This window comes from Fukomys damarensis, unplaced genomic scaffold (genome assembly GCF_012274545.1).
Source record: "Fukomys damarensis isolate Sample0158 unplaced genomic scaffold, DMR_v1.0_HiC HiC_scaffold_11, whole genome shotgun sequence".
Lineage (NCBI taxonomy): Eukaryota > Metazoa > Chordata > Mammalia > Rodentia > Bathyergidae > Fukomys > Fukomys damarensis.
The window spans coordinates 437,920-463,443 of record NW_022900923.1 but is presented as its reverse complement, the minus strand read 5'-3'; the positions used below and the strand labels follow the sequence as shown (position 1 = coordinate 463,443).

At 38.6% G+C, this 25,524-nt stretch overlaps 1 protein-coding gene across 1 annotated transcript in view; it reads left to right on the top strand.

Annotated features, from left to right (window-relative positions):
- Positions 1-25,524, top strand: part of LOC104875073 (dynein heavy chain 14, axonemal-like) — a 62,893-nt gene that overhangs the window by 25,891 nt on the left and 11,478 nt on the right. The window contains 4 exon segments of the mRNA XM_019210428.1: positions 4,792-4,963; positions 16,375-16,464; positions 23,486-23,579; positions 25,127-25,335. Coding sequence (XP_019065973.1) covers positions 4,792-4,963; positions 16,375-16,464; positions 23,486-23,579; positions 25,127-25,335 — 565 coding nt within the window.

Sequence of the window (25,524 nt, the reverse complement as noted above, 5' to 3'; positions counted from 1 at the left end):
AGTGATACAAAACAGCCTACTGTGCCAGATGTGCCATAGGTTCACCACCACTGGTCTAGGGTTAATGCTAAAGACTTTTTTTTTTAACCACATCTATTTATACACAAAGTAATACTCTTGCTTAGTTAGGTAATATTCAAGAGTCTGCAGATTAAAAAATAATGTATTTTGGGGAGGTTACTTTTATCTGCCTATCATGGGCAATTTTCTCCCTCTTCCTTAAAAGACTTTTCCAGATGTCTTTCATTTAGAAACGAAATTAATTGTTCAGCTGGAGTTCTGGGACTTCTTTGGTAGGATTGGTTTATTTGATAATAGCTGGAGAATTAAAATCTTTTCAACACTTTTAACAGGAGTCTTAGCACATTAACTATCTTCCTTGAATCTTAATTACATGTTAACATGTGTCTAAAATGTTCACTATCCTTAAATTACAACAAATTCATGGTAATTTTACATGTCATCCCCAAAATTACTCTTGTAGAATTTTAGGGAAGTGTTACCTTTTAAGTCATTATTGCTCTGTTTGTACTTTTTAAATTTTTAAAATTTTATTGGTACATTTTAGATATACATAAGGATAACACATTATGGGGTATTTGTACCTATGCATGATATATCTCCTTTTTTCTCCCATTCACCTCCCCTCCAACTCCTCTTTCCTTTCTTATTTACAAAAGGTTTGTTTCCATTTTTTCCTTCTGTATTTTTTCTTGTCCTTTCTTTTCACTCTTTTCCCTCCCTCATTCTCCTCCATATTTGAACATTTTCTTCCCATTTCCCAATATCTGTTACACATTTTTATCCTTATTTACACTTTCAGTTTCTCACACCAAAGAAACAATGCAGTATTTAAATGTGTATCCAGTTTATTTCACTTAAGAATATGGTCTCAAGGTGCATCCATTTAGCTAGAAATGTCTCAAGCTTTTCCTTCTTTATGGCAGAGTGTAGTACTCCATTGTATAAATAAACTACATATTTATCCATCAGTTGATGAACATTTGGGCTGTTGTCTGTACTTAATATCATCTTCAAATAAACTCTGGTCATTCTTTATCACCATCTTAATAAAGGAAGCTTTGTCTTGAGGGCAAAATACTAAAAGGTCATAGTTATTACCAGCAGGGAAGTCTGAAACTCGGTTTTTCTTCTCTTGTGTGGTCCTTTTCCTTTAACCTCATTTGGACTCTTTCTGCCAAAACTTGTTCAAAGTAAATACTGAGATTATTCTCAGAGAAACATGACTTAACAGTTCCAATCCATTGTAAACCTCCTGTTTCAATACTGGAGTGCTTATAAGCATAGCTTTTTAAAGTCAGACTTTACCAAATCCCACCTCAGACTATCACTGACTGTATGACACTGGACACACTAATCTTTCTGAGTGTCACTTTCTTCCTACTTGTTGGAAAACTTAATGAAATGACTTTTAAAGAATTAAGCAAATGAGGAAAAAGGAACACATCTACATTGTTGGTGAGAGTATGAACTAGTACACCCATTATGGAAATCAGTACAGAGATTCCTCAAAAAACTAAAAATAGAAGTACCTTTTGACTCAGCCATCCTCCTCCTAGATACAGTCCCAAAAGAATTAATCTGCACAGTGAGTTACTATTCAGCCTTAACAATAAAATTTGCATGAAAATGGATGAAACTTAAAACCATAATATTAAGTCAGATGCTGAAAGTTAAATATTGCATGCTGTCCGTTATATGAGAGACCTAAAACATAAGGGAAAGATGGTAGGAAACACAAAGGCAGACTCGGAGATTAGAAGATGAAGGAGAAGATTGAAGGGTGAGCAAAGGATAAAACATGATCAAGATACTGCCTGTCAGGATACCCGTTACAAAGAGATGTTTTGCAAACATAGAGTAATTTAAAAAATAAGCAAATGGGTTCTGTTCAGAGGTACTTGGGGCTGGCTGTACTGGCAGTCTCACAGTTGTCCAGAACACAGAACACTTGAGCTGGTTGGACAGATGTCCATGCAAGCACTGATGAGCCCGTTTATGAAATCTGCACAAGTACAGAATCACACACTGCAAGACATACAAATAGAAAAGCACTGCCTATGAGCACAAGAGGCTTTGCGAGGACATCTAGATACAAGTCATAACAATTTGCCATCTGAGGACGTGCTATGGACAGAGTGGGAGCCTATGCTAAGCCCAAGAGTGTGTCCTCAACAATAGGCCCAAGCCCAGTGGACTCTGTACGAAGGGCTTGGAGCTGAGCAAGAACTGCAGCCTCCAGAGACAGATTCATCAGAGACTTAGGCCAAATGCCATTGCTCAGGGATCACAGAATACAAAGGAAGATGGAGAAGAAGAGGAAGGGAGCAGATCCTCAGACTCCAACAGGAGATGAAGGTGAAGATGGGAGAGGAGTCCTGAGAATTTGGAGCAGTACTTTCTAGGACAGTTGCATAAACCTGTAAAGAGACCCAGGGGGGAAAATATGAGCTAGTACTGCTCCACTTTGTCTCCACTGCCAACTAAAAGAAGTCCATGAAATTAAGGCTGTATAGATAAGGATGAGATGATTGGGCAGTGAGAGAAACCTGAACTAGACTGAATATTCCTGGAGTAAGTTTTGCTGTTATTTTCTCCCTTCAAGAGATGGTACACATGAAAGAGAGGTTAGGTAGAATTCTTGAAGACATTGGTATAGGAAAAGATTTTATGAACAAAACCTCATTTACCTGTGAACTAGCACAAACAATCAACAAGTGGGATCTCTTCTTATTAGAAAGCTTCTCAGGCTGGGGATTTAGCTCAGACATTTCTCAGACAAAGAAGTAGAAATAGCAAACCTATGAAAAAATGTTCAACATCGCTGGTCATTTGAGAGATGCAAATGAAAACAACAGAGATTCCCCCTCACCCCAGAAAGAATGGCTGCTGTCATGAAATCACACAATAACAAATGCTGGTGGGGCTGCGGGGAAAGAGGAACCCCGCTCCACTGCTGGTGGGAGTGCAGACTGGGTGCAACCACTGTGGAAATCAGTATGGAGATTCCTCAAAAGACTAGGATTGGAGGTCCCGTTTGACCTTGCTATCCCTCTGCTGGTTATCTTCCCCACATGATTAAAAGAATTGTACAACATGTGCACCCATGTTCACAGTAGCACGATTCATAATAGCTAAAACTTGGAAGCAGCCCAGTTGTCCATCAGCAGGAGACTGGATAAAGAAAATGTGTGTGTGTGTGTGTGTGTGTGTTTAATAAAACGGACTACTACTCAGCCATAAAGAATGAGAAACGAGCCATTTATAGCTAAATGGATGCACATGGAGGTGATACTCTTAAGCAAAATAAATAGGATGCACATGTGTAAATACCAAATAGTTTCTGTAGTGTGAGAAACTGAAAGTGTAAGTAAAGACTAAAAGGTATAACATATAGCCAGGTGTGGTGGCGCACGCCTGTGATCCCAGCACTTGAGAGGCTGAGGCAGGAGGATCTCTGTGAGTTTGAGACCAGCCTGGGCTACATAGTGAGTTCCAGGTCAGTCTCAACTACATAGTGAGACCCTGTCTCAACCAAAAAAAAGATATAATGTGTAATGTGAAGTAAGAAGAAAAGGTACAAAGGGGAAGAGGAAATGGGAAGGGTAGGAGAAAAGAAAGATGAGAATGGGATTAACATGAGACAAAACGTGGAAATAGTGTTTGCAGATAAGGAGGAGTGGAGGGCAGAAGGGAGGGCAGGGGAGTGGGGAAAACTAAGGACCAAGATGGGTTATGTCAAGGTGCAGTTTTCCAATGATGAGTGTCATCGCATTATATACCTTACATGTACTAATCAATTGTTTACAAAAGAAAATTATCAGGGTCCTGGTATCTGTCTCCCAACTTCCTGAAGTCTGAAGCTGGCCACTCTGATTGTCTGAAGTGTGCAGTCTCACAGGTAAAAGTACTCCTGTGTGCACTCCTCAGTGCCCCCCGCGGGGGGAGCCCCTAAAGTATAACTATTCTAAGGAAGAATTTCAGATATCCGTACAAAAGAGGATGGGAGGGACACGTAGAGATCTTCATCTGTGAAAGTACTTCTTACAGGATCATTGAGCTAGGGGGGTTGGTATATACCTATACTTCTGCCACTTTAGGAGACTGAGGAGGATTGCAAGTTTGAACCCAGCCTGGGCAATTGAGTGACTTAGACCCTGTGTAAAAAGGACTGGGAATGTAGCTCAGTGTAATAACCTTAAAGCTAAATCCCCAGTACTACTGCCCCCCCATCACCACCAGAGAGAACCATTCTGGCACAGGTGACAGCACTTGCTAGGAGTGGCAGAGGTAGTGAGCAGTTCTAGCTCTAGCATCCATCGTTGGTGTGACAGGCACTAATGCTCTGGACTGTTGAGAGCCACAGCTATGTCCGATAAGACGATGGCCATAATTTTGGCCTTTGTTCCCAGCTGCAGAGCCTGCGAGCCTTGTTCTGGTCCTCCTATAGATTTTCAATAAATCAATTTAAAAAGAAAACTACATTAGCCTAAATTCATTTCTGTTATTTGCAACTAAAACCCCTCTCTGATATAGTGCCCTTGTATCAGTGGCTAAAGAATGGCGAAACACATACAGTTCTAGACCAGTCAAACACCATCGCTGGAGTGGGGCCCGGGGTAATCCCACCCACACTACACTACACTGCAGTGAGCAGTGAGGGAGAGGGTGAGGTGTTGGAGCAGCCACTCTACAGAGGAGTTTGAGCGGTCTTCAATGGTAGCAGAGCTGACCTACTAACTTCTTTTGGTTTTTTTCCAACCATTGAAGTGATACCAGTGACAATCCTTTGGAAGCAGAAGAAACGCTGATCATAATGGAGGCTATAAGAGAAACTAGTTTATCAAAATTTCCTCCTGAATATGTACCACTTTTTGAAAATATCCTAGGAGATGTTTTTCCTGGAGTGACAGTTTCAAAAGTAAATCAGCTGACTTTGGAGGTAATAAGACTTTTGAAAATAATCATAAATTACTTAGATGGAGAATGCCAAGTAAGTTAAATTAGTTGATTAAAAATACTATAGTTCTTCCTGAAATACTTTATTCATATTATAATATGGCAACATATTAAAATATTCGGCCACATGTATGTCCCCTGGAGAGGAGGTGGCTTTATCTGGCTTTTTATAATGGAAAGAACGACCTGTTCCTTTAGATGAGGAAAGCTGATACATATTTAGTTGTCAATTTTCTAATTTTTAAGTTGATGATATTGTGTCTATTCTTCCTACTTTGAGAATCAAATTAGATAAGTTATGAAAAAGACAAATTGTGAATGTTTTGTAATTATTGAAATATATGTCATAGCTGTAAAATCCTTCATGCTTCTCTTAACTGTACACCTTCATAGTTATTGCTTTAAGCTTGGTAGGATTTTGGCATCTTTTGCTAATACTATTACAGGACATCCATATACTCCCTGCATTCCCTTTTGTCTCCGTGTGACCATAGGAGAGCTTTCTCTAAAATACACGTTTGATAACATTAATAAAGCCAGTGTTAGTGTTTCCTGCAACACAAATCAAAGCTAGCTATTCTGGCATCATAATAGCGTTTACTGGGTCATCTTCCCAGTACATCCTGCCCTTTGCTTCCAACTCTTCTTCCTTATCCTTTCCATCTGAGCTCCCTGTTTTCTAGCGTCCCTTGCTTGTCACAGGTGTCAGGCCATTAAACATAATGTGTATTCATTACTTTCCCTAGGACTCTACTTGGTGATGTCTTAAATTTACTAAAATGTTTTCTTAAATTTATTTAAAATGTTTATTAAATTTATCTTGGGAAATACAGTCTAAACAGCTTTATTGTTATTCTTTCTTTAAATATAATTAATAGGCTATGTATAACTTTTTTCCCAACAAGCACATAGTATTTTTGAGCATTCATGAAGCACTTACAAAAAAAATAGGACTTCTAGCTCATGTAGCAAAGTCTGTAAGACTTTTTCTTAGACATCATTTAGACTAGGAGCGTTATGACTGGATACCTCTTTCTTAGTTCTAATTTGTGGAAATAAGTGTACTTCGCCTTTATAGTTCCCCATGTATCAATTTTAGCAAACTACACAAATACTCCCACTTCACTCAAGTTGCAAAATGTATCAATGTGGAGTTGAACAAAACACTGTCTTGATTGTTTCAGTTTCATGTTCTTGAGATTATTCCCCAGTTAGTGTACTTCTTATTTTCATAAATTGTGTTTTCTTTCTTAGATTACTAGAAATTTAATGTCAGCCTATCAGTTTTTATTTATTTAGCACATCTTTTTTTTGTTTACAAACTCTGTTACCTGTTTTAATTTATTTAGTTTATTTTTACATAAATTTAGAAGACTGTAAAATATCTTCTAAGCAGCTTTTTCTCTGTCTATTGAAATAATCACACATTGTTTGCCCTGCATTCTGTTGCTATGATGTATCACATTTTTGATTTGTGCATGTTAAAACACTCTTGCATCCCTGGAACAAATCCCACTTGACCATGGGAATGATCTTTCTCGTGTGATACTTGATTTGGTTTGCTAGTATTTTGTTAAGGATTTGTGCATCTGTGTTCCTCAGGGATGTTGGTCTTTAGCTTGCTTGCCGTGCTGTGCTTTTCTTTCTTTTTTTATTTATTTATTTTTTAATTGAGTTTATTGGTACATTTAGGGATACAGTACAGTTACATTCATTGTTGGGATCATGTACCTTTACATGGCAAGTCTTGATTCTCATTTTTTTCCCATTACCTCTGCCCTCCCTTCACCCCCTCCTCCCCTCCCCATCTACAAACACTTTATTTTCATCTTTTCATTCTCTCACATTTATGTGCTTTTCTTTCTTTCTTTCCTCCTTCCTTTCTCTTTCTTTTGTTGTGGTGGTTGTTTCTTTGTCTTGTTTGGGTATCAAATTAATGATCTTGGAACAATTCTTTCCCTTTCAATACTCTGAAATAATTTGAAAAGGATTGATGTTCCTTGGTTAATTGGTAGATTTCAGGAGTAAAGCCATCTGGCCATGGGCTTTTCATAAGTAAGAATGTTTTTGTTATTGATTGGTTTATCGAGGCTTTGTTTCTTCATGATTTATTTTTTAGTAAGTTGTATGTCTTCAGGAATTTTTTCCATTTCTGTAACATTTTTCCATTTTTTTGTATATAGTTTTTCATAATTGTCTGTAATGATCCTCTGTATTTCCAGGGTGTTGATTCTAAAAATCTCATTTTTTGTCCCAGATTTTGAGTCTTCTCTCTCTTTTTTTCTTTAGCCTATCTAAAGGTTTGTCAAGTTTATTTATCTTTTTTAAAACTCTTTGTTTTATTGATGTTTTGGAATTATTTTTTTCTCTATTTCATTTATTTCTGCACTGATCTTTATTATTTTATTATACTAACTTGGAATTTGGTTTGTTCCCCTTCCGGTTCTTTTTTTTGTTGTTGTTGTTGTTTGGGGGTACCGGGGATTGAACTCCGGTCCTTGCGCTTGCAAGGCAGGCCACCAAACTGCTGAGCTAAATCCCGGCCCTTCCCCTTCTGGTTCTTTAAGATGCAGCATTAGGTTGTTTATCCTGAGTCTCTACTTTTTTGATACGTATTTTTACATTTTGGTACTTATTTTTGTAATTTTCCCTCTGAGTACCACTTTTGCTGTAATCTCATGCTGCGTTATGTTGTGTTGTCACTCTCCATTCTCCTTTCCCTCTTGCATTTGTTCATGAACCCATTGGTTCTTGGGGACCATTTTGTTGAATTTCATGCATTAGTATACTATCCAAAGGTTTTTTCTTTTGTTTTTGAGTTCTAGTTTTATACCACTATGATCAGAAAAGATACTTGGTATAGTTTCAGTGTTTTAAAGTTTGTTGAGACCTTTTTGTGGCTATTGCATGCATTTACTGCAGAAATGTAAAAGATATGTCTCTCTTTGAACTAAGGAGCCAGCGTCCCAAGAATGACTTTAACAAGTCCAGCTTGGCTAGTAAATGGCTTTACTGGGTACTGCCTGCAGAGCATGGTTGACTCTCGGGCTGTGGCACTACTGAAGCCACTCATCCCTCTTCTCTACACCACTGGCTTATAGGGCTCTGGTTAAAACACAAAAGCAATATCAAAAGCAGTACTAAGCAAAATGCTCCTCTGCTTCCGCCTCATCCTTATCAGGAAACTGCTGTCTCACTGAGCACTGTTAACTGCCGTGATTTACAGTGTTGCCATGCTAGTCTGGTGCACAGCTTCAGCACCTGTTGAGGGTGTACTGGACAGCTAAGTGGGCCTGTGACAGATGTAGTTACTTTGGCTACGGTTTGGAGGGCAAGTCTCATTATACTCGACCCATTCATCCACCTCTTAAGGTTTTCCCACCCCCTTTGCTGGGCCTTGGAGGAAGCATTATCTCCTTTATTGAGAGCTGAGCTCTGGGATGTTATCCCATGCAACCAGCCAGACCACAGTGGTGGCACCCACTCCTACAATGACACAAATATCAACAAGAGTATAAGTCCCCAATAAATGTTTTCAGGCCCCATCTCAGTATGAGGGGTGGGTGCAAAAAGTTGCTCCAATTTGAGGGGGTGTGGAGGTAAGGCAACACATTCAGGGCATGCTTCTTGGAGTGAAAGAGGGAAGAGGAAATGGTCGCCACAGGCCCAGCAGTGAGACTTGTGGGTTGCCCCTGTGGTCACTGCCCCGTGAGAAGGTGTCCTCTTGGCTGTGGCAAGTAGCCACAGTAAGCTGGGGATGCAGACACAAATGTTTAGATGGAAGTTTTGCTGACACATCATATCCATTTAACAAAACAGCAGTGCTTCTCTGTCATGGCCACTGGTTTTTGTCCTGACCTAACCATACCGCATATGGGTCCCTTCCCTTGGGTGGAATTATGGTCCAACTGGAAAGTAGACCATTGTGACTCTTCTGCTCCAGTACGCACAACCTGGATGGCAAGCTGACAGTGTGCCATGTGTGGCTCAGCACTGAGCAGGGCCACTGGGAACAGTCCTCCCCTCAGGAGAAGCTGCCAGCTCAGTCTTACCTTGATTTCTCCATGTCCTGCAGCTAATGCATACTGTGTCTCTAGTGGCAGGAACTCACCATTCAGTTCTAAAATGCATCTGGTATAATCTACTTGCCAATCTTGTGCTGGGCATGTTGACTTGTGTACCTTTGCAGCTAGTGTGTCCATTTTTGGAGGCCATAACTAGAACTTTCTGAGGTTTCTGGAGACAAGTGGCTTGCACATTTGTGAGTGCACTAGCCTAATGATTACCTGGGGACTTAATAGGCATAGGCAGCCACAGGGAAGACTGTTAGTGGCTGTGACTCATTTTGTGTTATTTCATACACCTCCCTCCTTGTCTGTTGTCCCCATGGTGGCCTACGAGGCACCTGCCAGTGCTCCTTTTGCCACCTGCCATCCAAGGCCCAGGCCTCTAAAAGCAGCCCAGCTATCTGTGTGGATAGTTAGTGGCCAGTTCTCATGAGCCACCTCAACCCATATGGCTCTTAGCTCAACCCATTTCCCTTTTCACTCTCTCGCCAGACAGTGTCTATATCTGTGTTGCTACTACCACCAAGTCCAGTTATGTACCCTAATTAGTGTCCCAACACTTTAGCTTAGCTGTTGGTTCATCAACTGGATGTGGTTCAGGAGCCTGGAATGTCACTGGCCCCGGTGTGGCCTGCATAGCGTTTGTTACGGGACTAGCAGATAGGATACCACACTGCTACAAGTATGCATGCCACTTCTGTAAGGTCCAATTTTGTGCCACCCAGAAAGGGTCTTGTCCAGAAAGCCTTCAGCCCAGCCTTTTGTTGGGTGTGCAGTCTGTCCTATGCCTGAAGCAGATCCAGTGATGAGTCCCAGTCCTGCAGCACTTTATATCAGCCAGCAGTGGCTACTCGAGTGCTGTACACCAGGTATCCCCTTCTGTGACCAGGATCAGAATCCTATCAGAACTGTCTGCTCAAGCTGCCTCTATAGCCCCCACCTGTATCCCTGGTAATCTGCAGAGAAAATGGGTGTGGGGGTACTGGGGCACAAAACTGTTTAGATTGCCTGGCAAGTGTCTTAGCTTGCAACGACAAATATAAGGGACAGGAAGCTTGAGCAAGGTAGGAAATAAAAATGTGTCAATATCCCAGGAGTCCTAAAAACACTTGTTGTCGATTTATATCCATTGACACAGCCTGTTGCAAAAAAATTTTAACGACTTTTTCAGATATTGTGCTTATCTTAGACCTGACCATAAGACTCCCAAAAACTTAACAGCAGTGCTAGGTCCTTGTGCCTTGTGGTGTTTGTTGTTTCTTCTCCATTTCTTCAGATGTACTTACATGTCCTCCCTATGATTTTCCAAATCTCTAGGACACCTGGAGGTTAGAACAATATCATGTGTGTAATCAAGCGTTTTCATCATGGGTAGGCAGGATAACATGTCAAGGTCCCGAGCCACCGTCCCATGGCAAATGGTGGGGCTGTGCAGTAGTTCTCAGTGATCACTCAAAAGGCCCCACGGCTTTCCATCGTGGATGAAGGCAAAATGGTCCAGGGACGCCTGTAGCTGAGGGAATACTAAAGAAAGCATTAGTGAGACCCACACAGCCTACGATCCCATAGCTTGACCAGTTGTCAGTTGTGCAGTTAAGAAGGCAGTTTTGGGCACAGTGGCATGGATGGGGGATACTGTCTTATTTAATCCACAGTCATTCCCCTACCTGCTCTTCAGCTGCTTTACTAGCCATACCAGACTAGTAGGGCTGTGGGCTGGGCAGGTAAGTTTTCTTTTTCTAATTCCTTGGTGGTAGTCTGGACTGTTTGGTTTTAACATCCCTGAGCAGGGCATTGCCTCCCATTGTGCCAAGCCACTACCGCTGCCTTTATGGCCCATATCCTCAGGAAGAATTCTCCCACGGTGTTGCACATGGTATGCCACAGCAGCATATCCACCCCTAGTGTGTTCTCCTAGATGATGTAAACAGTGTATTTCTGAGGTGATTGTTGCCACTCTAGTACAAGTGTGATCTTCTTTTACCTGTGAACACCTCAAGATCTGGATTTTCCAATGACAGATCTGTAAGATCGCATTTAACTTGACTCTGGACAAATTTGGGATTATGGCACAGTGCTTGGTGATAGTTATGATCAGGCACTCACTCATGCGTAAGAACCCTGTCTTTACAAGGCTCTGTTTACCTTTTGGTAAGGCTGGGCCTAGTAACTCTGTCTTAACTTTTACAGTTTCCATGCTTTTTTAATATTCTCTCCTGTGAGAATTTCTGTGAAGATATCGCTGACCACATTATTGTTCATTGTCCCTCATCACTGAAATGCCTCTCCTGTTGTTGATCTTTGCTGGTCCTACATTGGGGGGAGGAGGGGTTTACAACTGAGCAACAGGAGTTGGTCTTAGGCCTAACAAAACCAATGAGCAAAACAAACTCAGAACAACCAAACATATAAATTTCCTTTCATAAGCCTCAGCCTCAGCAAAACTTTTTGACTCATCTATGACTGACTGTAATTTTGTGGCTTTATCCTCATCTTTCTTTATTCATTCTGGTGGGGCAAAATCTTACCATACAAAATCCTTCCTGTCCCAGCAGATTTTAACCTCCATGGGCTAGTTATGGATGATGTTTGTTGCAAAGGTCACCTGACTTGTGTGACCTCAAAGAAAAGTTTAGTCCCTCAGTGGGGCTGTCCTTCAGGCAGAGGGCTAAGGAGGGGTGGAAGGACAAAGAAATGAAGATGGCAAAAGACAATCCAGGGGAGCCCTTGTTAAGATGTGATTTTCAATGTACTAATAGATTGACTTAATACTTAAGAGTTTGCACATGTATTTTCGTAAATGAAATGTCCTTGTCTGGCTTTAGAGTCAAGATTATAGTAGCTCCTCAACTGGACAACAATTATTGTACTTTATGGAAAGTCTTGTGTGAGATAAAAGTTTTGATATTTTTTTCTACTTAGCGATCACTTCACACTTCTATTTTTTATGTTTTTAAATTATTTAACTTAAATTGCTTACAACTTTATTAAGTTGCTCATAATTCCCTTGTTTGGCTAATCTCTGCTCTACTTATCACTTGTACATGTAATCCATCTTTTCAGAGAGATTATTTTGATTTAATTTGTTCTATTTTTCTTCTTTAATTTCTGTTCTTATTTTCAAGCTTTGTTTCATTGGGCTTGTTCTGTTGTTTTTGTTCTAGATTTTATTTGAACACTGATTTTATTATCTTTCTTGCTTCCTTCTAAAATATTTAAAGCTAACACCAGGTATGGTGGCACATTCCTATAATCCCATCACTCAAGAGGCTGGGGCAGGAGGATTTCCTCAAGTTTGAGGCCAGCTTGGGCTACATACTGGTAATGAGTTCAAAACTAACGTAAACTACATAGTGAGACCCTGTCTCAGAAGTAAATAAATAAATAAATATTTAAAGCTATACATTTTCCTCTGTGTTGCTTTAGCTGTTTCCCACAAAACTTGATATGTAGTATTTTAATTAGCATTCAGTTATAAATATTTCTTAATCTCTTTTATATTTTTCTTTGATAAACGGAAATGTCCTGGAGTTATTTGGTTTCCAAATATATGGGATTTTAATCTATTCTTTTATTATTAATCTCTTCAATTAATTTTAACTGGAGACTAAATTCTGTAATTTACGTATTTGTCCTGTAGAATTTACTAAAGTTTCCTATATTATCTGATGAATTGTCTTTTTTGTAAGTGCATTATGTATGGTCACAAATAATATGTATTCTGTACTTGTTGGATATACAGTTATATGCATAGCCTATTGTATTTTTTAGAGCTTTGGTGTCTCTGCCCACTTTTTATTGATCCATCAGATTCCAAAAAGGTGTACTAGGATCCTACTAAATCAGTGATGTGCTATTTTCTTGCACATCTGTCAAGTGCTGCCCTATTGGCCTAAATTGTAAGTTTTACACTTGTTTATATGTACTGTCCTATTCTTTTACCAAATACTGTCTTCCTTTTTAGCCTATAGACTATTTCTTGCCTTATGATCTATGTAGTAAAATATTGTTATCTAACTTTTTAATGTGGAGTTCTTCAAAATTTCTTTTTGTGTTTTTTTTTTCTTACTTTACATCTATTTTAGAATTATGTCTTGAAGGACACAGATCGTGGACTTTGTTTTCTTGTAATCCAGTCAGTGTCTGCTTGTTCTGTATTACTGATTTTAGTTAGCTTTGTAGGTTGTTATTTTCAGATAGTTGCAGCTATGTCATTGCTTTTGCTTCAGTTTTACCTCTCTGTCCTGCTCTCCGTGGAGTAGATTAAGTTTTCTTCTGTGTTGTCCTCTCCAAACTGAAGACTTCATCCATCGTGATCTACTCCTATTGATGTATTAAACTTATTCAACATTTACATTTTCCCTTTAAAGACAGATGCACATATTCTTTAGTCTTTCCTATACTTCTCCTCCAATTATTTTCATGCTATGTAGAATTTTAGTTTCTGAATATTATGGAAATATTTTCTCCTTTTTTTTGGACTTTTATATATATGCACATACACACATGTGCACACACACGTTCACACAAAAAATAGTAAATGAATATTTTATCAAACTGGCTCTTCCTATGTTTTGTGGCTCCATTCATTCCTCTTTTTGAGTACTTCTTCTAAAAGTTTCTTCAGAGTAGACTTTTGTGTAACAAACCTTATGAAGACTTTAATACGGTAGACTAATTTTGGTATGCCCTATTTAAATGACAATTTGGTTATGTCGTTCTCAGTTTAAGTTCTTTTAGTAATTCGCTATTCCATGCTGTAGGAATGAAACATACCATTTTCCTCTTGCTCTAAGCTCATGGAAGGCCACATCATTCTGATGTTTCTTTGTGGTCCTACTTACTTTCTGCAGATCCTTTTAAAGATTTCATTTTGTCTTTGACATTCACAGTCTCACTGTGAATTCTGAGGCCATGAGTTTTGTTGCTCCTTTAGCCCATTTGAGAGAGTAGTCTTTTCAGTTGTCTACTTTAGCAACAATAGATCTTGTGTGACTTTTCTATGTGATTGAATGAGTTGGATTTTGTTCAAATAATAATTTGCCTGTCTGAATGCTGATCTAACCAACCTTAGCTCTTTTCTCAGTACTTCCATGGGCTTTAGATTTTGTAGATATTTCCTTGTTTCCCTAATGAAAATAAATGAAATACATGTGTATATTTTCCGTTTTGCTCTGTAAGGTTTCCACAAAAAATACAGTCGATATTTGTCTTCCAAGTGCTGCCAAAAAATGTCATTTGACATGTTTTGATTTCTCTGTCATACATCTAACACCCTTCTATGTCTTCCAGGCAGGACCTGCAAATGCCCCATTAATTTTCCTCTAGTTATGTTTTAGGTGCTCTTGTCCTACCTTCAACAATTTTCAAGTCTCCGCTAAGGAAATGGCATTTCCATTTTAATAGCACTGTGTGCTCGGTGGGTTTGCTTCTGTGCCCAGTCCATTGGGTACTCACCCTTTCATCAGTCAGACAAGCCAGGCTGTGGCAGTCTGAGCTTTCACAAGCTTAGCATTCTACACAAACAGCATTTTATTCAGCAACTTACCTTGTTTATATGATTTTGTGTTAAGAAAATGTGCAAGTTATCAGCCATTTAATAATTGGTTACTTACTAAATTGTAATATATGGCTCAAAGAAATGTCACAAACATCATAAAGTTATGATGGTTTTAATATTAAATTTGATGTAATCCCATCTTTAATATTGCAGTTTTGCCTGCCTAGTGACCAGCCGTGTATAGCATAGCCCATGGCAATATACCTTATTAAACAATATTCTATCGGTGTGCTGTTTACATTATTTATTTAAGATACAATGTCCAAATTAAGTTTGATAGGCCATTGTGATCTTTCTAACTTATCCTCTGATCTGTCTCCAACAATATCCAGTGTACCTAAATGTAGGAGACATTAACTCAGAGCAAGAGATTAGCTGAGAACTGCTGAAAACACATCCTAGAGTAAGAGCTGCATATCATTTGCATATCAGTTGACTCCAAGGAATACCATATATCCTTGAATACTATACAGTAACATTGTGATTTTATTTTAAAACCTTCCAGAGTTAAAAACTTAATAAAACACATGACCGAAAAGCTTGATTGGTCTGAATATCAGCTCTGTAATTATCCTGACTGTGCTGACCTTCTGTGTACCCCATGTGAGTCTTAATTCCACACACTGTGGCTTCTTGCTTGCAACCCAGCAGTATCTAGGTTTGTGTACTAACTGGAAAATGTTAGCAGCCTTTGCATCCACAACTGCTCAGTTCAGCCCCATGTAGGCATTCTCATCAGCTGTTTAAAAGCCCTCACAGCTGAGTGTGCCCTGCACTCTGGCCTTTCCCCCATTGCTCAGAGCAGTAATCTTCTTTCAGGGGCCCGTGTGTTGTCTCACAGCAGGGACCAGTGGATAGGAAGGATAAACCCTGTGTTTGGGTAAATATAGTTACCACTGAATGCACACTGAAATGAGCTTTCTTCGAGAGGGAAGCGTAGATGCCCTTATAATTTTTTCACTAGAATATTTAATATCTTTTCATGCTATAATTACTTCTTGCATATTTTAATGTGTAAGTTCATTGTGCTTTCAATCTTATCCGTTTTATTTGCTGTCTTAGGTTATTCTTGATATTAAACATTAAAATAATCATTGCAAAGTTGAAAACCTACTTCAATGGTAATTAGAATTACAAAAAGTAGAGCCTTTTACATTTTTTAAATGTGGGGGATAATTAGTTGTACTGTCTAATTCTTAACAGCTAATTCTTAAATATATCTTAAAGAAGATACTTTTTCTGTTGGTTTTTTTGTTTTAGGCTTTTGTTTTTCTGAGACAGTGACTCACTCTGTAGTTTAGGCTGGCCTTAAACTCACTATGTACCTCAGGCTGGCCTCAAACTCTTGGAGACGCTCCTGCCTCAGCCTCCCAAGTGCTAAGATTACAGGTGTGTGCCACCTTACCCACCTACAAAGCAAATGTTCTTAATCTGGGGGAAGTTTTATGAATTTGTCTGTAAACATAAAATTTTAATGTATTATATTTTCCTGTAGAGAATAATAGTTTTTATTACTCTTGGAAATAGAAGTTAGATAACTAAAATTTTAAAACCTCTGTCTTAAAGCATAATAACTGATACTAGTCAAGAGAGATTTTGGAAGAGTAACGTTTAAGGGCTTTGGCCAAGGATGAAGCTCGGTGGCAGAGTGGTTGCTTAGTATGTGCGAGGCCCTACGTTCAGTGCCCAGCACCACACTCACACATATACATGCACACAAGTTCAGTTTGCAGTGCATTTTAACTTAGTGTATTTATTTCCTTTTAGAAAGCAATATATATGGCAACAGAACAATTGGGCTTACAACATTGGCCACCTCAGAAAGAAAAGATAATACAATTTCATAATCAACTTCACGTGAGTATATAATGGCACCTTAGTGATTCTTTGCCTGGGTTTCAATAGGTAAGATGGAGGAACATGATAACAACAGACAGCTATCTTCAAGTAGAGTGGCTTATTTATTTCCCTAGACTTTATTACTTGATCCCTTACCTTAACTCCCAACAAATTAATCCTTTCACCTTCATTCCCTTAACACGTTTGTAAAAAGACCTACAAACGTAGTGTAAGATACTCTGCATTCCTTTACTTAAGAAATCAGACAGTTCCTACAATTAAATGACAGTAACAATACAACATAACAGAATCTGTGGGACACAAAGCAGTCTCACCAGAGAAATTCATAGCAGTGAATTATCATATTAGGAAAACAGAGTGAGCTCAATTAAACAACCTGATGTTGAACCTCAAGCTTGTAGAAAAAGAAGAGCAGGACAATCCCAAAAGACAAGGGAGAAAATTATAAAGGTTGGGGCAAAAATTAATGCAATAGAGACTAAGAGAACAATACAAAAAATCAATAAAGCCAAGAGTTGGTTCTTTGAAAGAATAAACAAAATTGACACTTAGCCAACCTTATCAAAAAAAAAAAAAAAGGAAAGAAAAGGCCCAAATCCATGCAATTAGGAATGAAAAGGGTGAAATTGCAATGAACCCAACAGAAATCCAGAGGATCATCAATACCTACTTCAAGAACCTATACACCAGTAAGATGGAAAATCAGAAGAAATGGACAGATTCCTAGATATGTATGAATTACCAAAGTTGAATGAAGATGGCCTAAAATTTCTAAACAACCTAAAATCAATCAATGAAATCAAAAACATAATTAAAAATTTACCAACTAAGAAAAGTCCAGGTCCTGAAGGCTTCACTGCTGAATTCTACAAGACATTTAGAGAGGAACTACTGTTACTACCGTTTAAACTCTTCAATGAAATTGAAAGGGAAGCAATACTCCCAAATTCATTCCTGGAAGCAAGCATCACCTTGATCCCCAAAGCAGAGAAAGTCCTAATTGAAAAAGAGAACTATAAGTCAATTTCACTAATGAACATAAATGCAAAAAATCATTACCTTATTTGAATTTTCTGTTTTTCATAAATGAACCATTTAGAAAAACACTAGAATGTGCATAGTATTAATTACATGTAAGGTATTAGGTAAAGATGTATTTTTCCCCAAATAAGTAGAAGCTGTTTTTTGGGTTTTTTTTTTTTTTTTTTTTTTTTTTTTTTTTTTTTTTTGTACTGGGGATTGAACTCAGATCCATTGCATTTGCAAGGCAGGTGGCAGAACCACTGAGCTAAATCCCCAGCCCCTTTTCCCGAATGAATAACCAAGTCTCCCAAGACTTTTCCTCAGTGATTTTCCATTCCTATAGTACATTAAGTGTTTGTCTTTAAGAGGATTGAGTTTTTTATTTCTTCTGTAGTAAGTTCTTTGGTCTATTTCTCTGTCTTTGTGCCTATCATAGCTTTATAACACATCTTTATACCTGGTGGTATCAGTCACCTGTCTTTGCTCTTTTTAAATTTTCCTTGGCTATTTTTTGGCTCTTTCTCTTTAGAATCAGCCTGTTGACATTTATCAAAAAATCCCGTTCAGATTTTTAGATAGAGTTGACCAGTAATTACTGGGAGCGTTTTCATCTTTATATTACATCTTTTCTCCCATATATGTATTTATCAAGCTTTTATGCTGCTTGTCAAGTTAACCCACCACAGATTCATAGTGGAAGAAAATACTAGACTCCTGAGTTAGAGACAAAGGACATTTTCCTACTTACAACAATAGTAGTAGCCAGAATAACGTCATTTGCACCGATTCTGCGAGGCTGAATTCCCACTGAGTAATACAAGGTCTATGCACATATGGTAAGGTGTATTACAGGAGAACCCTGAGCATAGGAACCCTCAGATCTTAGGAGGTTACTAGCAGCAAATACCCATCTTTTGTCCCTGAAGTACATATATTTTTAAATTCTGAGTAGCAAATGAAGTTGTCCTCAGCTAGAGCTGTAGTTCTGAGATACAGTGTGTGTTTAACATGTACAAAGCCCTAGGCTTACGCCCTAAATAAATAGATAAATCTGTCTTCTGTCCCGATAAGAAACTATCTCTGCCTTCCAAAAATTCTTGCTGTACAATCATCTTGGAAAAAGTAGTCCTGAACAGAGTTACTAATGCCCTTACTCAGAAGGTCTGTGGGAGCGTCAGAGACCATACGGAATTGTGGGAATATTGGAGATGATAAAGAATTATACCTCCCAGCCTGGTTTATCCCTTGTCTTGGCTTCTGGTGAATTTCCCCATGAGCTCACTATTCTGTTGTCCACTCTGATTAATCTTACTGACAGAGATAAACCCAAAAAATGCATTCATTTTATCTCACATGAGACTTAACTAAGGCTTCTGTCACCAGAATATCAAGTAGCAGAAGAAGGCCAACCATCCGAGGTCCTAGGCCCAAACAGCCAAACTAATGCCATAAGCATCAGAATCTGCCTTGGAAGCCAGATTAATTTCTCCTTAAGATCCCAAATTGCCCATTCCTGATTATCTGTGCAGCAGTAATCCATGGTTAGCAAGATTTATTAGAACTGTACAGATTTTTGCTTCAACCCTGGAAGAAAAAGTATCTACTGCAATTCTGTCATCTATAGCAACACTGACCTGATAAAATTGTTCTGAATGCCTTCAAGGTCAGGGTGATGTTTCCTTAAATACTGGAGGTTTAACATTCTTATAACTACCCCAAAGATACAACCGCATTGTTTTTAGGAAGAAAGCAGTTTAAAGTCTGGCTTTTTTTACATAAGAAATACAATTTTAAGGGTCACTTGGTTTGCTCAGGAGAAGTTTCAGTTTTGCGAGTCTCTTAAAAGGGACTTACGTCAGCTCATGATGAGGAGTGATCCTTGTTGACAGTTCGTCCAACGTGGTCCTCAGGTCAGTACTGGAAACTCAGTCTAGGTCTTGTTTCCAGTGACTGCTTGCGAATGGTCAGCCCAACCTGGCCTGCAGGCCATGCTGTCAGGTAGAGGCCATCTCTCTGTCTCTTAGATGAGCGGGCTCTGGAAATGGAAGTGCAGAGGAGATGGGGGAGCCATCTTGAGGTGTTGGCGGGTGTTTTGCTTACGAAATGCAGAAGCAGAGTTCATTCCTGCTGTTTCTGATAGATTCTCAGTAAGGTTAAGCAGAATAGTCATCAGATCCTATCAGTTCCAAAAAGTTAGTTAAATTAAAGGCTCCCTTGATAGTATGGGTATTTTTGTTTTTAAGAAGGCTAGAGGGACAGGTATGATAGACAAAGTATCTTCAATATCCCTTCCTGCTCACTGATCTTTCGAGAATCAGAGGTAGGATGTCATAGACTATAACGAAATTGCCTCTGAACAAAGAAGCCAAGGTACTCCTGGGCCATGTTGCCACAGAACCGGTGTGTCCCATTTCAGTAGCTTTAACCATAGTTACTTTTCAGACATCCCCTACTTAAAACTAGACCTCTTATCCTGAAAGCCTGGGTACAAGAGGGACAAGGATGTTTAATAAAACTTTCAGAGAACCATTGTGGCCCCCACTTTGGCCTGCTTGGGCTGCTGTGGAAGGGCTCAGCTGGCAGCATGCTCAGCCAAGTTGTCACTATCCTTCAATCTGTGAAAGATTTTGTGTAGTTGAACCATAATTAACTTTGAATCTGCTGGGCCTCATTTTGGTCAGGCTACAACCTGGAATGTGAACCAGATTGGCCTCGGGTTGTCATCAGGGAAAAGAAAGAAACACCATGCCCAAGAAAGGCTGGGGCTAATCCCAAAATTTCAAAGTGTGTTTATATAATCCCCTTTCTCTTACACTAACATTTCCCAGAAACAGATGAAAGGAAGTGATCTTTTCTTGGGCACATGTATATCCAATCAAACTTGCTTATAAAGTATATGGGCAACAAAAGAGAGAGACACTCAGAAATCTTTGAGATAATTTTTGAGGAGTCTGTATCAATGATCAATACAATTAGATATTTATGGATTGTTAGGAATGTGAAAGGTTCATCATATACCTTGATCATCTATACGGTGCTCACTTTTGGGATAAAATGTATACCACTGTTGGGCTACAGATGGTCCAGAAGTTCACACATGTGATGCAAATTAACTTCAGAAGACACTGGTGTGGCTGGAGGGACTGACTGGATTGGAATAGCACTCTAACTGAATAATTTCAATCATCAGTATCCCTTAAGCTATGAAGATGTAATGTAGTCAACTTTCCAGCAGTCTCTTGGATTCATGCCCAGTTCACTGTGGCTTCCCTCTCTGCGAGATAACTATATCAATTCTGGGCAAGAGTCTGAAATGCACTAGTGCGTTGTGCATCAGAAACATACAGTCTTTTACTTTGTCTATGAAGACAGTGTCTTAAGATGTCTTGACATATTGTCAGGTCCAGTATGATATTGTATCCCTATAACAATCTTAGTAATCTGGGCTGGGGAGATTGTCTTAGTCACTCTCCTCATTTCTGGACAAAATACCTGACACCTGCAACTTAAAGGAAGAGAGGTTTATTTTGGCTCACAGTTCAGAAGTTTCAGTCCTTGCATGGTCAGTCAGGAAATCTGCTCACATCATCACGGTCAGGGAGCATAGAGGGAAAGGAGCAGCCAGGACGGGAGACATGCCTTCCAGGTGCTGCACTCAGTTACCTGCCTCCGCTGACCAGAACCCACCTCCTGAGTGGTGGAATTCGAGGTATGTGCCTCCAGCCTGCCAGACCAGCCCCCATCGCCTAACAGGACGTCAGCTGGAGTGCCCACATGATTCAACCACATTCTATAAGCCCGAGCCACAAGCACATGAGCCCTTTGGGGAATATTTTCCATCAAAAACCCTAACACAGACTGAATTAGCAGCTTGATTCTGGGCAATCTTACGAGCCAATGGGTGAATCAGTTTGGTCTGCAGCCATCATTTCCACACTCCCCAGTCCCAAGGCCTCCTTTGAAGTTCCAAATGGTTAAAAAACTCCAAACAAACAAAACAAAACGAGAAAACCTCTGAGGAAACCAGACCCGGACACTTTACTCAGGGAATCTTTGTGAATCAAGCATTAGTCCAGGAGGTTAATTGTAGAAGGAGGTTTACCTCAGAGGGACCACTGCCACCCTTTCATGACCCACCAGTGCCAAGCCAGCTGTGTTCTCAAATAGTCCATTTCCATTTGATGAGAAAGGCCTTTTGGACTCTTCTCACCTTGTTGGATGTTGAGTCTCCAGCTCTCAGGTCAGAGAATTACAAGAGACCTCTGTGAAGATAGAGATTATAAAGGTAGTGAAAACCTATGTTGGCTTCATCCATATTTCAGTGTAATGCATTTACACAAACATATATTACTTTACAGGTAATAACTTCCTTAATGCTGTTCCAACCATCTAGGAGAGACTTGACTGTGTCTTAGTCTTCTCAGGCTTCTCTAACAGAAATACCAGGCTGGTGGCGTAAAAATGCACATCGAGGAGGCATTAGAGCCTAGGTCATAGTTAAAGCCCAAATTGATGTGACTGAATAGGAGCAATGTGGGCGAGAAAGGAACAAGAGTGAATGAGGGAAGTCTAACAAGGAAAGGAGAAAGAAAAGATAGAAGAGAAAGTTCTGATGAGTTGTGATAGTGAACCCCATAGTAAAGAAAGATACAAGAAAGGAGGAAAAGTGGAAAGTCAGATGATAAACTGTTTAATATCAAAAGTTGAAAATTAATCTTTGAATTTTAAAATTAGGTGATGAGTTAATATAATATATGAGAAGGGCTTTAAAATAAGTGAGGATCTTGAACAATAAAATAAGAAAATGAGGAAAAGCTATGCACACAAATATTAGTGAACTAATAGAACAAATACAAATTGCTAACAGACATGTGAAAAGATGCCCAGCCTGACTACTAACAAAAATAAGCATATTTTTTCCTCACCAGATCTTCAAAACCTGAGACTATAAATAGTGAGTACATTTAGTATAAGCAAGGATGACAAAACATTCATTCTCACACCTCTTTTGGTAGGATTGTCATTGCCACAAATTTTGGGGAAGAAACCTAATAAAATTTATTTTAATTAAGATAACATATATATAATCTTGACCCACAGTCCTGAATTAAAAAAAAAAATGTCTGTCTCAAGGGCAGCGGGGAAGAACCAAGGCATACTAACTTATGTCCGAGGATAATAGCTTCAGGCTTTTGTAATGGGAATGGTAGTGGAAATGGCCAGGCACTGGCTGACCTTCTGAGAAGGCCGGTGACCAGCAGTAGCTGACCTAACCTCTCTCTTCAGAGCTCACAGAGGCCCCCGCATATCCTTACTCCTTCTGGCATTCTCCCTACTCCTCTTGGTGGTAAAGACAATGCCAGCCAGCTGATGATATGCCAGCCAGTTTTGTTGGGAAAAAGAATAAGTCCACCCCCACATAATTAAGTTAACCATATGAATTGTTAAGAATTTCTCAAAGGTAATGAACAACTTTATTAGAATTTTCTGTGGTACATATTAAATGGAAGTCCCTGGGCTTTCTTCCAAATCTCTTCAGCTAGAATCTTCAAGGATGAGGTCTTAGAATGTGCTATTTAACAAACTCTAGGTAATTCTTATGTACCTTAAAATTTGAGAATTGATAACATAGAAGGTATGGAAAATATGTACCAAAATATATGCTGCCAAATGTCCCTGGTGGTTGTCTATAGCTGATGGAAATTCCAAGAACTTTTGTTGTCTTCCTTGTGCTTTTTTATATTGTTCAAATATTATACAACAAACGTACTATCTTTGCAGGGGAAAAAAACTAATATGAAGTAATTTTCCTGAAATAAATATGCTGTAAGTAGTTATAGGTAAGTTATGGTCTACTAGTTGTGTGTTGGCTTTTTCATCCACAGAACTTGTGCTATTCATATTTTTATCTCTCAAGAAAGCATATTAAAATATCATTCACTGTGGTTGGAAAATATTATCAAAAATTTTAAATTTTATTGATTACATATTTTAGGCTTTCCAACTTGATGGTTCTGATACAGTAGATATTGATGAAAGTATGTTTGCGAAGGAAGCAGAGAAAGATGTTAAAATTCCAGAAAATCATAGTAAGTATTATTAAATTCCCAAAAGATTATGAATTAATATAGAAAACAAACTTTGAGCCAAAAGAGCTATATCTATACCTTAAATACAATTTTTTATTGTTGATAGTTGGTCTGACACAATTCTTTTTCTCATGTATTTATTTAAAGTTTGTATACATTACTATATATTACAGTATTGACTGTTATTATGATATATAAATTCTAGAGTTTAAATAGCTTTTTGAGTTATAAATGCCCATTAGTCTCTCATGAGGACCATTCGGTAGAAATAAACGATGCTTTCAGAAGCAGCAGTGGCAACCTGCAATAGCATTGCCCATGTTGTTAAGCATTTGTCCAAACCCCAGAATTCACAGCACCAGAAGTGACCCATGGGGAGTCATGGCTTTAGGAGATGATGTGTCACTGCTGTCCAACCATCAGGAGGGCAGGGTGCTAGTGATGGGGCGTGTTGGCTTGTGAGGGCAAGAGATTCACAGGAAATCTCTACACTTTCTTCTCTATTTTACTGTCAACATAAACCTGACCTATAGGTGAATTCTACAAAATGGAAATGACAGAAACATTCTGGGAGATATTTAGGTCATTTTTTAGAAATTAAACATAGCATTGTCATATGATTGAATTTTGCTTATGGCTAATTATCCAGTTGATTTGAAATATGTGTCCACACAAATAACTTCTGACCATTGCTTATGATGACCTTATTCCTTGGAAGGCTTCTCTACTCTGTATTTTGTATAGAGGGTGACTGTGATGTGGACATTTTACCAAAAAATTAGTTTGCATACTTGTTCCTATTATACCTATCCTCAATTATTTCACCCAATTTTTAAAAGTTTGTTTATTTTTAATTGAAAAAGAATCAAGAGATCATCACAAAGTTCTTCCAGCTTATCAAGTGCCTAGCAAATAAAGTGCCCACCCAACAAAAGTGGCAGGCATTTTGCAATACATTATCTCAGTGAAGCCTTACAGAACACTGTAACATTCACACCATTCCAGAATAGGAGCTGGTAGTTTGCAGAAGTTAATTAGGTTGGTTAAGCATTCATATAGACATTGTGTACATTTTTAAACAATTTCTTCCTATTTAACAATATCTATTATACATTTTGATAGACTCTAAACTTTGTCTAAACTTTGTGGTAGACACTAAACTTTATTCAAGTGTAGATTCTTCTTTGGAGGTCAACTCTTCCTTTTGCTATTTGCCAGAGACAGCATATCTAAAACTTATTCATGAGTGGAGGGGAAAACTCACAGACAATATTAGTATGAAAAAGATAAAACATGAAATAAGTCAATTTTAAGGATTACTTATCCAGTTCCACTAAGAATTTCTAAACAGTGCTTAAAGAGCTATAAATATACAATATGTGTATTCACTTTTAATAAATGCTAGAAACTAACATTATTGTAGTGTTGTCTAGGATATCATTTTTATCTTAGAAAATATTCTGCAAATAAAAATAGAAAATTTGCAAGATTGTAATAAAAGAAATCTGAATTTACACTCAGCTACATTAAAATACTTTTCTCTGCAGATTTTGATTGGCAGTGGATTATCTTTGATGGTCCAGTGGACACTTTGTGGGTAGAAAATCTAAACTCTGTGCTAGATGACACCAGAACACTGTGCCTAGCAAACAGTGAGAGAATACCATTAACTGATAAAATGTGAGTGATTTTTGAAGTGGATATTCTCACCCAGGCCAGTCCTGCTACTATGAGTTGGTGTGCGATGGTGTATATGGTAAGTTTCAAAAACAAATTTCTTAACAAGGAAAATTGTGTAGGATAGTAGCTAGCCTTGATGTACAGCATTGTAATGTTTGTTGGTTTGTTTTTACTCCTGGGTCTAGCAGTGGTCCCAATGGTTCAGGAGCTTTATGTCCCCAAAGCCTCACATTCCACCAAAAAAAAAAAAAAAAAAAAAAAAAAA